The following is a 15426-nucleotide window of genomic DNA, read 5'->3' on the forward strand; positions in this document are numbered from 1 at the left end:
CCGGCAAATAACCCTAACTTAAATTAAATCTCTTGTGGTAAAAATTTCTGTCTCTTTAGCTCAATTTGCCGTCACATCCCCGAACTGACGCCTGCGGAGTGAGATGAGTAGGGACCTCAGAGGCAGGGGACGTGCCCGGGAAAGAGGCTTTCAGGGATGGCGAGGCGGATGGCGAGGCAGAGGGCGGAAAGGAGAGTGGAGAAGAATGCCTGAACCTGGTGAGCTAGCTCCTGTGCTTCTCCCTGTTTTCTGAAGCCATAATGCTTTCAGAACAAACTTTTCTTTTGACCTACTTTTGCACTGGATGATTGCAGCTGGTTGCCTCCTGGCGCTCTAAAAGATCACTGAAGAATAAAACTTGCAAAGTTTTAGTATCCACATTGTTTTAATCCCTGTTTTAATTTTTTTTTTTTTTTTGGTAGTAAGATCTCGACTAGTTCAATCAACGTTGGACCAGTTTATTCCCTATAAGGGCTGGAAACTTTATTTCTCTGAAGGTATTTTTAGATCAAATTATATTTAGCAAGTATTTTATTCCATTTTTTCTAGAATTGGTTATAAGTAGAGGGGATAAGTTCAACAGAAAGCAACTGAGATTCATATTTGTTATATAAAAACATGAACACAGTAGAGATTTTGGCCTTGTGGCATACTGTAATCTCTGTGGGCTCCAAGCCTTGGAAAGGAATCTTGAATAGTATAAAACGTGATCTTTCTTAAACCTGTTCAATTAGCTACATGAAACCTGCAGTCTATCAAAGACTGGAATATACATACCTCTGCTGTACTTTTCTTGATCCTATGTGCTTGTCCTATGTCATCTTAGACAAAGTTCCGTTTTATAGCAGGTCATATAACAGAACACTACTGTGATACTGTAGAGATCTATCATCTTTCTCAGTTTTGGAATGCAGTAAAATAATGGAAGACAAATCGCCTGTTTGTGTTATTTTGTGAAATGCAGTTATTTATGTCAATTACTAATGCAACATGTTTCTAATTAGCTTATGCTGACAAGTCTCCTTTTGTCCAGAAGACTCAAGCCTTTGAAAAGTTTTTCATGCAACGCATTGAGCTTTATGATAAGGTAAAAGCAAAACAAAACACCTCCCCCCCGCATTGTTGATACAATAACATTACAGATTTTATGTATTTTCTCCATCAAAAATAATCTCCACCATAGATAGGAAATGTTTATGACATGATTTGGATGTGTTGTGTTTATAATTTGAAGTGTATTTAATAACTTAAAATATTTCACAGGATGAAATAGAAAGAAAAGGAAGTATTCTTGTGGATTATAAGGAACTGATACAAGACAGAGAATTAACTAAATCAATACCAAATATATCTACTGAATTAAGGGATATGCCTCAGAAAATATTGCAGTGTATGGGTCTGGCAATTCATCAGGTAAATATGATGTTCTAATACATAGAAGCATAACCCTCACAAAGAATCAGTGGGACTTAAAGGTAATTATGTTATAAGACCCAAATCTCTGTTTTTCTGTCTTAGAGAATTTTACTGTTTATTCAAAACTCAAACTCTTCCATCTCTCCATCATTTCTGTATGGCCTACAAAATCATGTTTTGAAAATGCTTTAGTCTTGGTATATTTTGCTTATTCATCATCAAAGCAGTTGACTAAAACTAAGTGTAGTTCTAACATTCATGTTACTCCTTATTGGGAGTTCTAATTTCTGGATTTTTTTTTTTAAATGTACTGTGAGTTACCTGTGCTGTGAGTCCCACCTCACGCAACAGAACCATGGCTCTGGTGGGTGAATGGTGAGCAGATTCTGGTGGGTGAATGGTGAGCAGATTCAAGAATTCCTGGCTCTTTTGAATGTCTCTTAAAGTAGCAATTCGCTGCTTGTTGACAGGCAAGTTCTCAGATGTTTGTGCTTCAGTCAAACAAAACTCCACACATTGACCAGCATTAAAGATTGCTGTATATATTCTTTTTTTTTTGTAATTAAAGAAACAAACACAACAAATATTTCCATTTAAAATGAAGCTTAAAACTGCTCAGAAGCAGAAAAACACTGTTTAGCGGGCATCGCTGGACAGCAGAGGGCTCTTTAGACTTCAGTAGGTGGTCTAATCATAAGGGATGGTAATCGAACTTAATAGTAAATTGAATCCATACTACATTTGTGTCTGCCTTTCTGTTCTCTCTAGGTGCTAACAAAGGACCTTGAAAGGTATGCTGCAGAGCTGCAGGCGCAGGAAGGATTACCACTTGATGGAGAACCTATAATAAATGTGCCTCTCATTCATGCTAGGTAATGGGTGTTGAGTCTTTGTTTTGTTTTCAGGAGGATCCATTTGCCTCTTGTCTAATGGTTGTCAGTGTCCATGCATGGTGCTGGAGGCTTACGTATTTATTTTATTGAGAGACTTGACTCTGTGAAGCTATTTCCAGAAAAAGTGTACATTTTGCTTTTTTCTTCACTATGACAAAGGCTAAACTATCATTGTGAAGACAAAAGCAACATGAAACTGATTATAAACTGAACAAACAGCTTATAATTAGAAAAGCTTATAATTAGAAAAGTAACTTATAAGTAGAACAACTATTCTGTGAAACACATATTAAAACCAGAGAAATGTATTTAAATTTCTGCTGTTTACTGGAGAATGCCTGGGAAGGCATTACGATCTAGCCTTTTGTTAGCAAAAGGCTTGTCTTTGTAAAGAAGTTGATTTGGAGGGTGTGGACCTAAACTACAACTGGTAATATTTATTATTCCTTGTATGGATCTTTTGACAGTGGTGTATGAGGATGTGTATTTCATACTAGCTTAAATCTATTAAAGGATTACTAGTAGAAAGTCTCAAGAATATTAATTCTAATTAATTAAACTTTAATTTGAAATGAAGAAGCTGATATTACACAAATTCTGAACAAATATGTACTTACAAGAATCATAATTACTGTTATTTTAAAAATGTGGCTTCCTTTTCAGTTCTTAATGAAACAAGCCCTTAGGGCAATTTTTTTTTTTTTTCTTTGTCAGAAGTAATGGCATCTCAGACTTCAGGAGTCTGAGGGGGACTAGGAGTATAAGCCCTATTCGAGTTTGGTTTCTTTTTTCTTTTTTTTTTTTTTTCCTGCTGGTGCTGGTTTGGTATGGGAAAGCAGCATGTTTGGGCATGGCAGGTGGATTTAATTTGGGGGTTTGTCACACTATGATATATTTAAGTTTTGCATTATTATAAAACTGCACCCTTTTAATTATACAGTAGAAATGTGTTTAGGAACCTGTGGCCAAAAAAAGTATATACAAGCTTTCAAATTCTAAGAGACAGTTACGGACCATTTTCCTGTAGAGGAAAGTATTCAATAAGTCAATAAAATGTCATGCTCCTAAAATGGTTCTGCAGCATAGGCAGGGTTGAACAATGAGATGGTGGCATTCAGGGTCCTGAGCGGAGGGAGCAGGGAAAACCCTGGATTTCAGGAGCCAGACTCTTCTCATTGGTGCCCAGTGACAGGACAAGGGACAGTGGGTACAAATTAAAACACTTAAAATTCCATGTGAACACCAGAAAACGCTGTTTTACGGTGAGAGAGATTGTGTAGTCTCCATCCGCGAACAGGTTCAAAACTCAACTGGACATGTACCTGGGGAAGCTGCTCTAGCTAACCCTGCTTGAGCAGGGGTGTTGGACTAGTCAATCTTATGAGCTCCATTCCATGATAAATGATTCTGTTTAAAGTTTGTTATTCTATTTGGCTAGGTATTTTGTCCTTAACAAGGTGCAGTGTGTTGTACCTGATGACAGGTTCTTATGTCCTTGAAACACAAAAACTCGCCCTTCCTTTTGGAGTGTAGGCATAATAAATCTTTTATCCTTTTGCATTGCAAGTCTAAACTCTGGTCTTAATCTGAAATAATTCAAAGAGACAGTTATAGATGACTATAAAGTAATTTCTGTTGTATCGCTAGTCTCAGTTGTTTACAGGAGGGAGGTGTCACTATATAAACAACCTGTACAGTTGTTGAGTTATATATACTTGGGGAATATTAAATGTTACGCTGCTTTCTAGAACAGGAATCAAAGACTATGCCATGGGTCCACAGACAAAGTATTTCTAATCATTGCTCTAGATTACTGCTAATAATTGGTGTGTAAACTTTTTTTTTTTGTCGTTGGGTGTGGGATTTTTTTGTTTGTTTGGGTTTGGTGGGTTTTGGGGCTTTTTTGTTCAGTTTTTGGGGGCTTTTTTTGTTCTGCATTTATGTATGGTAAGCTTTCAAAATGTTAATGCTTAACTTTTGTGTAGGGTGTACAACTATGATCCGCTAACTCAGCTGAAAAATGTTCGGGCCAACTGCTATGGAAAATATATTGCCTTGCGTGGTACTGTTGTGCGTGTCAGTAACATTAAGCCTCTTTGCACTAAGCTAGCTTTTGTATGTGGCACATGTGGAGATGTTCAGAGTGTTCCTCTACCTGATGGAAAGTATATTCTTCCAACTAAGGTAAGGTAAAACCATTTAACTTCATACTTTTTCCCTTATCTGTAGTGATTTGACAAAAAGCAGTACCACTGGTATTAAAAAAAAAAATCTAATCTTTAAAGCTAGGTTAAACAACTGACACATTAGAAAAAATTAAACTTACAAGGCAACTTTGTATTACTGCATACCCTTGTTATTTGAAAAAATTGTATCTTGCTGAACAAAAGCAGTATGTAGAAACTCCCTCAATCTAGAAAACAAACATCTCTTTTAATTTCCATTTCACCAGTTATGTTTAAAAAGCCTCCTCCACCTCACTGTAGTGGTTTTCTATGCTTAGATTGGGGGTTTTTGTGGGTTTTGTTTAGAACTTTCAATTTTAATTTCACTGTTTTTTATCTGGATTTAAAAAGTTTAGACAAAATAATTGGGTACTTTCTTATATGTTACCTGATGTGCTCAAGTGAAAAAATTATCTCCTCTGGAACATCTGCAAGTATATATTAAAAAAAAACAAACAACAAAACCCAACCAACCAAAAAAACCTCAACAAACAAGCAAAACTCCCACAAAAAAACATCCACCCCCTCCTCTCCCCCCCAACACCCAAAAACTCAAACCAGTTCACCAAGGGGATCATACAATTCACCTGTATTTGCTTGAACAACTGAGTCAGGGTTCAGGTGTCTGTGCTTGATAGCTCTTCATTAATTATGCATGTGCTAACTTGTAGTCCTAATTTAACTAGCTTTTCTCCTGAAATGGTGTTAAGGAATCGCATTGTTTTGCTTTCTTTTTTTTTTTTAAACTAAATAAGGCAATGTCAAATTATGATTTTAAAAAACCGTTGAAAATGAATTAGAATTATTGTTGTTACAGTGCCTTGTTCCTGAGTGCTGTGGACGGTCCTTCACAGCTGACAGAGGCTCTCCTTTAACCACTACAGTGGACTGGCAGTCTATTAAGTAAGCATGTCTTCCCTTCTGCACAAAAATGTAATGCAACAGGGTAGTCAAAAAGTGGCAGGATGGCTCATTCCATGTTACACTGTGTAACTTTAATAATCGTATTCTTTTGTTGCAAGCACTCTTCAAAATTTGTATTACAAAGCAGTTGTTTTATCCGAGCTCTAGTATACTTTGTATATTAAACCTACTCAATGTAATAGCTTCTTGGAAATTCCTCCTACCATGACTGAGTTCTCTGAGAAATCTTCAGTTTGTGCTCTCTGCAGCTTTTCACAATCATTTCTGGTTGCATCTATTATTTAATGATTCCTTTTAATGAGCTCTAAGTCAGCTAGAAAAGCCCTATTAAATCACATTGGTCAGCTGTGACAGTTGACTTGAATGAACTGAAAGTAAATTTGAGGGTTAAAAACCTTAGTTTGAAGTGATATTGATTGTGTCCCCAAGTCTTTAAGGTACACTTGGTAGAAGGAAATAGTGCTGTGCCTGCCCATTCATGTACTTTCTATATCTAATCAGCAAGTAGGTATGCCTAAAACTTGAGACCTTTGGTACGGGGAACAAGTTACTGTTTCTACAGAAATTAACAATGTTAGTGTAGGAAGGTGGACAGTGCATCTGTTTTTCATCACTTTCATCCTACTATGTGCTATCAGTGCTATGACGATCCTACTATTGCACCATAATATATGTTCAGAAGAGTTCGTGTTGTTTCTTGTCCATCCCGTTAGCTTACTGTAGTAAGGGTGTCAGCTTGGAGAAAAAAAAAGGACTCTACTTACTTTTTCCCCACTTCTTATGTTCAGATTCTGTAAGTTCATGTGCTCTGTATCGGAAGTCTTATATTTAGATGTCATTTGGCACAATGTTTTTTTAATTAACATCCTGTGGTAAAAGTTACTTAAAAATTCACTTAAGAAAATAGTGCTGACATTCTTGTCAGCAGCTCTAGAGGGTGCGGTTTATTGCAGCTTCTTAAGAAAAGCTTGACTCTGAGCTTCAAGGAAAACTATCAGAGCACTACGTGGAGAGCCAAGACTGGAACCTTTTAAAGAACTTGTTAGTTGCTAGCCTTTTACAACTATACAAAGAATGAGCTACTGTTCTTGTTATGGTTTGAGGAATTTCTTGGGTTTTGCTGGTGTTAAAATGCCGTTTAAGGATTCATCAGGGCTATAATGTCTTTGTATTTGAGGTCCATCTTATTTCACGTACTGTAATTATTTCTACATGAACATGCTCGTCGGTGCTAGAAGATCTGAATTTCAACATTGATTATTATTTCTGGAGTTCATAGTTATTGTCTTTCTGGGTTTTATGCATAATGTATACCCATTTATTAAAGTCTGAACTGAAAAAGTCTGTTTCTCCAAATTCGGCACTGCAATTTCTAGTGTTTGTCAAGGCATTTCTGCCGTTTCCCTTTTCAGTTTGGAAAGGATTGGTTGGAAGTACACAGCTGCAGATCTTGTATGCCATAATTGAATTGGAAGTGTAATGCTTACAGTGTGCACTCACCTTGTGTTTTGCAGGGTGCAAGAACTCATGTCAGATGATCAGCGAGAAGCGGGCCGAATCCCTCGCACAATTGAATGTGAGCTGGTTCAAGATCTTGTGGACAGCTGCGTCCCAGGAGATATGGTCACAATTACAGGGATAGTAAAGGTGTCAAGCACTGAGGAAGGTAAAATACATCATCTGAGAACCTTTTCCCTAGGGTGAGGATTACACAAGAACAACAGCAGCCATCCCCCTTAATTTGAGCTCTCAAAGTTGTAAACACATTAAGTGTATATTTCTTCAGAAGTTCCCAAAGTTTTATAACAAGGAGTTATTTTGAAAAAGGCAGAGGCAGTGCTGTCCAAGAGGAACACTGTCTCTAATGTCCACTGGGTTGCGAAACCCCCTCTCTATACACAACTATGGTCCTGAATCTGAAGTGCCAGTCTGACATCAGATGTTTTAGTATGTCAGCTGATAGGAAAGCCTTCTCTGGACCACTAATGTAAGGGGGATATTCTTATTTCCTAAAGTCTCTGAGAGATGCCTTCCCCCCTCCCCCCCCAAGTGAGGCTGTAATAGAATATATTGCAGAGAACTGCAGTACTGGTTTACTGTGAGACCACGTTCTCTGCTCAGTAATCATTGGGGGATATAGAAAATGATTAATTATTAAGCTACATGTTTAATTCTTCTGCACTATGGATTTTTTTCCTCTAAATATTGAGTGGAAACACTTTATTTTCAACTTATATTTGACTAGAATAATGTAACTTAAAATTCCTGGAAAACTTCATTTATTCGGCGAGAAAATCCTCTCTATACACATATACCCTCCTAATCCAGCAAAATATTTTATTGTGTACCTAAATGGGTGGAACTTAAAGAACAAATGTAACTAGAAACTTACTTTGCATCAATTTTTGAAAATGTAGATGTTCAGTTACCTAAATATGAACATTTTGCACGACTGTACTTAGTATTTTTTAATTACCCTATGCCATTTGTAAATAACATCAGTACTTAATGATGTAAAAAATATTCTTTCGTCCTTTCTCAATTTTTCTAACAGGAGCTTCTAAAAATAAGAATGACAAGTGTATGTTCTTGTTGTACATTGAAGCAAATTCTGTCAGCAACAGTAAAGGACAAAAACCAAAGAATTTTGATGATGAGACTTTTCAAAGATCTTTCATGGAGTTTTCACTTAAAGACCTTTACGCTGTTCAAGAAATTCAAGCTGAGGAAAATCTGTTCAGGCTCATCGTGAAGTAAGTTGTGTCAGATCTAGACTGGGCCTAGGATTAGACTTCTGAATGAGCATGACCAACTTCATAGAAACGTGACCGCTAACCTTAAAGCTTGTGCAAAGATACCACAGAGATTTAACAAACTTTAGTGGGCGTGGGGCTTGGGAGGAAGTGAAAGTATTGCAGTGGGGATGTTAGGACTCTGGGAGGGATTTAAGGATACCGGGAAGTTAGGAGTGTTTCAGTTCAACCCTGAGACAGAAAGCCACGGGTGTGTAAAAAAAAAAAAAAAAAAAAAAAAAAACCACAAACAAAAAAACCAAACAAACAAAAAAACACAACAAAAAAACCCACCCACAATTAATTAATTTTCCTCCTCACCGAGCAAATTCAACTCACAAGCACTATCTTGTTCTCTGCTCTGCTTTTCTACAGCAGAGGAAAGAGGTGTGAGAACTGAGCAGAGGGTGTGAAAGACCCTCAGTTCAGACCAAGAAGTACTCTTCTAGCTGGAGTGTCCCTTGGGTCCTCCCAGTGGAGTCAAAGAACACAAAACTAGCACCTTTAAAAGGAGGGTTGCAGGTAGTTACTTGATTAAGATAAGAATGGGTGCAGAAACCACTGGGAAACTGGTTCTCCTCTGTGTTTGTGTGAACTCAGATGAAAGGCTTTTCTTATTTCAAGCATATCTGGTTATCTGAAAATTTCAAGAAATTTGATGCTGCTGATTTAAACTGATTCTGTTAGAAATTCAGCAACAGCTAACCAAAAGTTTTATGTGTTTACAGAGGTATCATATGACAAGGGAGACAGAAGTGATTATTTAATAGTAATACAAGATTTATATTTCCCTTATCTTTCAGTGTTCTTTGTTTTTCAGCTCTCTCTGTCCTGCAATCTATGGCCATGAGGTAAGTAAGTTAACAGCTCTGCTTGCAACTTCAGTTTGAAATGTTTATGCCACAGTAAACTCCAAAAGGATTTATAAAGCTTATCTGGGGGGGTGGAAGGGGCAGGGACTGTATTTACAGGTGACTGTGACTCACAGTCACGTTCAGTGACAAGGAGGTGGCAGTCTTACACACCTAAGTTCAGCTGTCCAGAAGGAAAGGGTTAATACAACCAATAATAGGGAGCTGTCAGTACTGGTCACCATGATCAGATACTTATTAGTGTTGATAATGTACCACTACAGATTGTAAAGGCAGGTTTGGCCCTGGCGTTATTTGGAGGATGTCAGAAGTTTGTAGATGACAAGAACAGAATCCCAGTGCGAGGAGATCCACATGTTCTGGTCGTTGGAGATCCAGGATTAGGAAAAAGTCAAATGTTGCAAGTATGGGTTGATTTATTTCTATTGTCTGATTGTGTATTTTTCTCTAATTCCTTGCTATCTTGACTTCTTGTAAGCATGGTAGCATAGCTGTACTAAGACCAAAGGGTTGCTTGAGCCTGGCTGGAGCTATCTTTTCATGTAGGATGCCTCAAATATAGGATAGTACCCAAAGGGGTCCCCTGCTGTCCTCTCCTTCCAGGGAGCCTTGCAGAAGGGATCAGGCCTGTTAAAACACTTACCAAGCAGGTATACTTGATCAAGCCTGTGAGCTTTCAAGTATAGACTTGCTGTCCTGCCCTTATATTTTTTTTTTTTTTCACCAACTCTTTTCCCTGGTGAGGAGTTTCATTCTGTCCTATCTTCTTTGAGCTGATCCATTGCCAAATAAAATAAGTACACTCTTGGAAGTAACGCAACTTTAAATACCAAGTCACTCACCTTCTGTGAGGTTTATTTCCATGCTCTTACACTATTTCTATGTTGCTAGCACAGATCTCAGCTTTTTGGGAAAGGGACCTGCTGCTGTGCTTGGGTTTTAATCTTGGTGGGCATTTCTGCATGACTCTGACAAAATCAGTTAGTAATAGAATCTTTTAATCTTAAACTGAATGGCTTTAAAGTTCCATGTCTTTTCCCATGGTTACTGTGAAGTGAAAGAGGGACAGAGTTCACCTAGACCTGCAGCACTGCATACCTCATTTAAAAAGTCTGAGTCTTTCTAATGTGGGCATGTTATGTTAGGATATGACTTGCAATAATTTAACCAAAATTATGGATTTTTATGCAAGCATCTTGGCAAACAAATTTTTAAATTATTTTTCATTGAATGGAGACTCTCTAGCATACAGTAGATGATTTGTTTTTTCATATCATTGCTAAATAATGGAATGCCATTCAAGAAAAGCTAGTAATCTGTTCCTCAGATAAGACCCTGAGACAAGGCTTCTCTGTCATCACTGTCACAGGAAAAAAAAAAAAAACCCAAGGAGAAAACCAAAGTTGTGCAGGAGCCAGTTTTTTTGTTTGGTTGGCTTTTTTTATTCAATACTCAGTGCCTGTCACATATCTGGTACTGAACAAATATGCTTTGGGTGTCATCTCTTAAATAAAACAGAGGCACCAGTAACTATAGATATTTGCTGGGAAAATCCAGTTATGGTAACTGTATTCTAGGCAAATTTAACTGCAACACGTCTGTGTTTTTGCCAGTCTATGTAAAATTTCTTCAAGCTTACCGTGCTTTCTTTTTGCAGTTCATATTTCAAATTGTAAGCTGCTTTCTGGATACTAGAGACATGGACCAAGACTAGACTGTCCTTCATCCCCTAGTTGTGGGGAGAACTATGCATGCTTCCTTTAAAGCAGCTTGTGTTGGGCACTCAGACAAGATGTTAGTCTAAATAGACCTTGGGGTCTGAAGATACAGAAACTATATATCTGCAATTCCGTGATGGACAGCATGTGCCCAAGTGTTTCAATATACTTTGAAATGTAAAAGTTGTGCCTAAAGTCCTAGTAGATTTGATAACATGTAGACACAGCTGTGTACAAGTAGTGTGACCAAAGTTATTTCTACTGTTTTGCAGAAGTATGTTTCTTGGGGTTGCAAGGAGTTATAACTTTACTGTTGGGCCACGTTAAGTAGAAGGAAATAAATTTGGGTTTGCTTTGAATTGTTTCTCTAGAATAAGGCTTATCAAACTCTTCACCTTGGGAAGGGAAAAATTATTTCTTTCTCTTCCAGGCAGTGTGTAACGTTGCTCCTCGAGGTGTGTATGTTTGTGGTAATACTTCTACCAGCTCTGGCCTGACTGTTACACTGTCTAGAGATGGCGCTTCTGGAGATTTTGCCTTGGAAGCTGGTGCTTTAGTGCTTGGAGATCAAGGTAATATGTGTAATGCTACAGGTTTTGTATGAACGAACATGGAGGGTGTGTGTGTGCTGCCGAGTCTAAGGTTAACTACAGTGCTTGCATAATTGTGGACTAAAAATATAAATTTGAAGTATGATATTGACTTTCCACGTCTTGGGAAGGCTCTGAGCTTCTCCAGTGACTTCTCTGGAGGGGTGGTTCCTGCTTTCCTAGGGCTTAGGATGTGTAGGAAACTGGAGTTCTGCAATTCACCTACCAGCCTTACTTAATGTGTCAAAGAACTAGGATATCCTTGATGAAAAATCTGACTTAATGGCAGCTACTGAATTCTTACTGTTTTTGAAAAATAGCTGGCTTATGAGATTTGTTGTCTATTTTTAAAAAGCTAACAAGCTTTTTGTCATCTTAATGTGTAATCAAGACACTGCTTCCGCGAGCCAGGCCAACTTCATAATGGTTCAGCTGCAGCAGCATGAAATGAAAACAAACCTTGCTAAAATGGAGACTTGGTCTGATGTCTCCTGCAGTCCCTAAGACGTTAGGTTGGACTTCTGATGGATTGTAACATACAATCTGATAGATTGTACAATCAGCACTGGATTGTAGCATACACTTGTCCATCAGTTAATGTGTTTTCTAATAAGTCTTTGTCTTGTGTTAATTGCTTCCAGGCATTTGTGGAATAGATGAATTTGATAAGATGGGAAACCAGCATCAGGCTTTGTTGGAAGCCATGGAACAGCAAAATATCAGCCTTGCCAAGGCTGGCATTGTTTGCAGTTTGCCAGCTCGGACGTCTATTGTTGCTGCAGCAAACCCAGTTGGAGGACATTATAACAAAGCCAAAACAGTGTCTGAGAACTTAAAGTGAGCACTTTCTGAAACACTGCTGGTATAGTTCACATTCAGGAGCAGGTGCTTCTGGCAGTCTTGTAGTTTGTATATAATTGCTTTTGAGTTTCCTGGAGCTTGAACACGAACTTACTGTAACAATTTTTCATGACCTTTTGAGAGAGAAATTGCTGTTCTAATTTATTCTGAATGAATGGGACAGGACTTTCTAAATGTCTTTGAAGTGGAGCAGAGTTGCTGTAATTTTTCCACTTTTTTTACAAGCATTGTATGGTTTTCTTGTCTTTGCTCTAGAATGGGGAGTGCCTTACTGTCGAGATTTGATTTAGTTTTCATTTTGCTGGACACCCCAAATGAAGATCACGATCACTTGCTGTCTGAGCACGTGATGGCAATCCGAGCTGGAAAGCAGGCAGCATGCAGCAGCGCTGTTGTGACTCGTACCAACACACAGGATCGCTCTGTTCTCGAAGTTGTTTCAGATCGACCGCTGCTTGAAAGACTAAAGGTAGGACTTGTCTTGTGACTGTTGCTATGCCCCTTCCTGTGGTGTTCCTTGCATTGGCACCTGGCAGCCCTGACCTGCTAGATGTCCTTGGTCTCCCACTCCCATTCTTCTCATGATAATTGGCTCTGAACTGAAGAGGAAGCATTTAAGGCCCCAGTCACCAGTTTCTACCAATTGTCTGTTGTAGCTACATTACCCACCCTGCTGGAGCTGCTAAAAATGTTTCTCAAGCCATCTTCATCTCCACGCAGAAGAGAATTTATTAGCTGAGCTGGCTTTTTTTCAGTTGTGGTAGTGAGAAGACACTTTGTGTGAGATACTCTAAAGCAAATTTGCTGTATTAGATTTCAATAAAGAGCTACAGAACTAGACTGGATATAATAATTTGATATAATATGATGTGCTGTGAAGTATTGAGTCCAAATAAAGCAGTATGTAAACAAATCCTTGGGCATCTGCAACTCATGACAAATTTGGGGATTATAGGAGGGGAAGCATATTTCTTATTAAACTTAAGTGATCAGTTTGAGGGCTGATATTGTCAAATGCCAGGTCTCGGGAGACATATCCCCTGCTGGAGCTAAACCCATGCACTTTTGGAAATGGGATGTCAGCAGTGACGGTTTAATCTTCTGTGGAGATATGTCTTGTAACAATTGCAGAATTGGATTTTCTCTTTTTTGAGAAAGAATTATTGATGTAGATAAGTCATATTTGGCACTTATCATTGCAAATGAGAAGCTTTGGCTACTTTTTCTGAAATGGCCAAGTGTGTTTAATTACACGTCTAAGCATAGTGTATGTACTTTTTAAGTACACAGTTCATATATGAAGCACTAAAGCCCTTACAGTGAGCGTTTCACCAGATAAAGCATAGAAGATGAAGATTTTCTGTTAAAATTTATGTTGTATAGGGTTCTGACAGACAGAAATCTAAGCTCATTGTAATTGGGTTAGATCTTACCAGGAGAAAACTTTGATGCCATTCCACATCAGCTGCTGAGGAAGTATGTTGGATATGCTCGGCAGTACGTTCACCCAAATTTATCTCCAGAAGCTGCTCAGGTCCTCCAGGAATTCTACCTTGAGCTCCGGAAACAGAACCAAGGAATAGACAGCACACCAATCACGACAAGGCAGCTAGAGTCACTGATTCGACTTACAGAGGTAAATTCAAGGTGTAATACTTAAGGGATTGAAAGCCAAGAGATTATTCCTAAACTACTACTGATATCCTGTAAGTTGGGTTTTTTTTAAACACAGCCAAGAAAAGCATAGCTCTGAATAAGCTGTCAAAAAAAGTGACAATGCAAGAGACTTACAAATGCTTAAGAGCTACTGATGCTTAAAGCCTCTTATAAAGTAAAAGACCCTTGAGGGTGTGGAAAGAGAATCTATCACATTCTCCCAAAAGGAGAAAAAGTAGGTGCAGGCAGGGACAAACTGCTGCCCATCTTGAACTTAAACTGCTACTGTTTTCCCTAACACTATGCTTTAATAACACTACTTGTGATCTGCTGCTTCCCAAGAATACACTCTTAAAAAGCAAATAAACTCCAAGCTACAGCCTAATAATGCAAGTGTGAAGGAGATGACATTGAAACGCTATCGGGGGAAAAAAAAAAAAGAGGAATCTTCCTCTAAATCTTGCAGGCTCGGGCTCCATCTCTGTGCTTCTAAAATTTGTGCTTGTTGTAGGGCGATTGTAGCCTAGTTTCACATCAGGTGTAATATATCTTAAATATACCTTTGTGGGTTTTTTGTTTTGTTTTAAGGCACGATCAAGGCTGGAATTAAGGGAGAAATCTACCAAGGAAGATGCTGAGGATGTAATAGAAATAATGAAATATAGGTAATATACACTGCTTTAAAAATAAAGTATCACAGTGCTATTCATTCAAAACTTTTTTTAAATACAGATACACAAACACAGTGCAAAAATTACTTTATCAAGTTTAGGCCCATGATACCAATACTGAGATTTGTTAGCTCTTCTTTAAAAACTGACAGCAGCCCTAAGTTGAATATGATCACTTAGACCTTTGAGTTGTATCATCATAGCAGTGCACAGTAATTTAGACATGAGGTGCTGCCGAAGGTTTTTCCTCTTGTGTGATTACTCTCTGTTGCAGCTGAACAACTTAAGTTCAAAAGTGATTTGGACAGATGCTTAGTCTAGGTTCCCTAGATAGTGACTTTCTTACTCGGGGGTGGTTTCCTATGTGGCTTCTGAAAGCTTTCTCAAGCAGTTATGTTTCAGGAAGCAGATTAATGCACTCTTGCTTTTACCTCCTGTTGATCTTTTTTTATATATTTTTAGCATGTTGGGAACCTACTCAGATGAGTTTGGAAAACTGGACTTTGAACGTTCACAGCATGGGTCTGGGATGAGCAATCGGTCACAAGCAAAAAGATTTGTTTCTGCCCTTAACAGTATTGCAGAGAGAACTTACAACAATCTCTTTGACTTGCAACAGCTTCGACAGATTGCGAAGGAGCTACAAATACGAGTAAGTTCGGAAATCAAGCATTTCTTTGACAACAAACTGCAAGACCAGTCAAAATTCTTTATTGCAAAATGGGAAGTGGAAAAGGCACATCTGTTGTGGCTCTCTGCAATGAACAGGAATAAGCAGTGTTTGCTGCTTTTAGGGTGAACACTCTTT

General features: G+C 38.2%; 1 protein-coding gene across 2 annotated transcripts in view; it reads left to right on the plus strand.

Moving 5' to 3' along the window:
- Positions 1-103: 103 nt before the first annotated feature.
- The window catches only part of MCM8 (minichromosome maintenance complex component 8), a 16542-nt gene continuing 1219 nt past the window's right edge, over positions 104-15426 (plus strand). Inside the window, exons 1-17 of one of the 2 annotated variants that reach the window (XM_009327099.1) lie at positions 104-218; positions 423-497; positions 1005-1087; positions 1264-1413; positions 2185-2288; positions 4295-4493; positions 5352-5437; positions 6973-7124; positions 8013-8211; positions 9071-9101; positions 9386-9526; positions 11271-11412; positions 12072-12267; positions 12547-12760; positions 13718-13927; positions 14536-14612; positions 15081-15270. In XM_009327099.1, coding sequence (XP_009325374.1) covers positions 104-218; positions 423-497; positions 1005-1087; positions 1264-1413; positions 2185-2288; positions 4295-4493; positions 5352-5437; positions 6973-7124; positions 8013-8211; positions 9071-9101; positions 9386-9526; positions 11271-11412; positions 12072-12267; positions 12547-12760; positions 13718-13927; positions 14536-14612; positions 15081-15270 — 2364 coding nt within the window. The remainder of the gene's footprint in view (positions 219-422; positions 498-1004; positions 1088-1263; positions 1414-2184; positions 2289-4294; positions 4494-5351; positions 5438-6972; positions 7125-8012; positions 8212-9070; positions 9102-9385; positions 9527-11270; positions 11413-12071; positions 12268-12546; positions 12761-13717; positions 13928-14535; positions 14613-15080; positions 15271-15426) is intronic. The other variant, XM_009327100.1, reaches the window with a different exon arrangement.

This window comes from Pygoscelis adeliae, unplaced genomic scaffold (genome assembly GCF_000699105.1).
Source record: "Pygoscelis adeliae isolate BGI_AS28 unplaced genomic scaffold, ASM69910v1 Scaffold137, whole genome shotgun sequence".
Lineage (NCBI taxonomy): Eukaryota > Metazoa > Chordata > Aves > Sphenisciformes > Spheniscidae > Pygoscelis > Pygoscelis adeliae.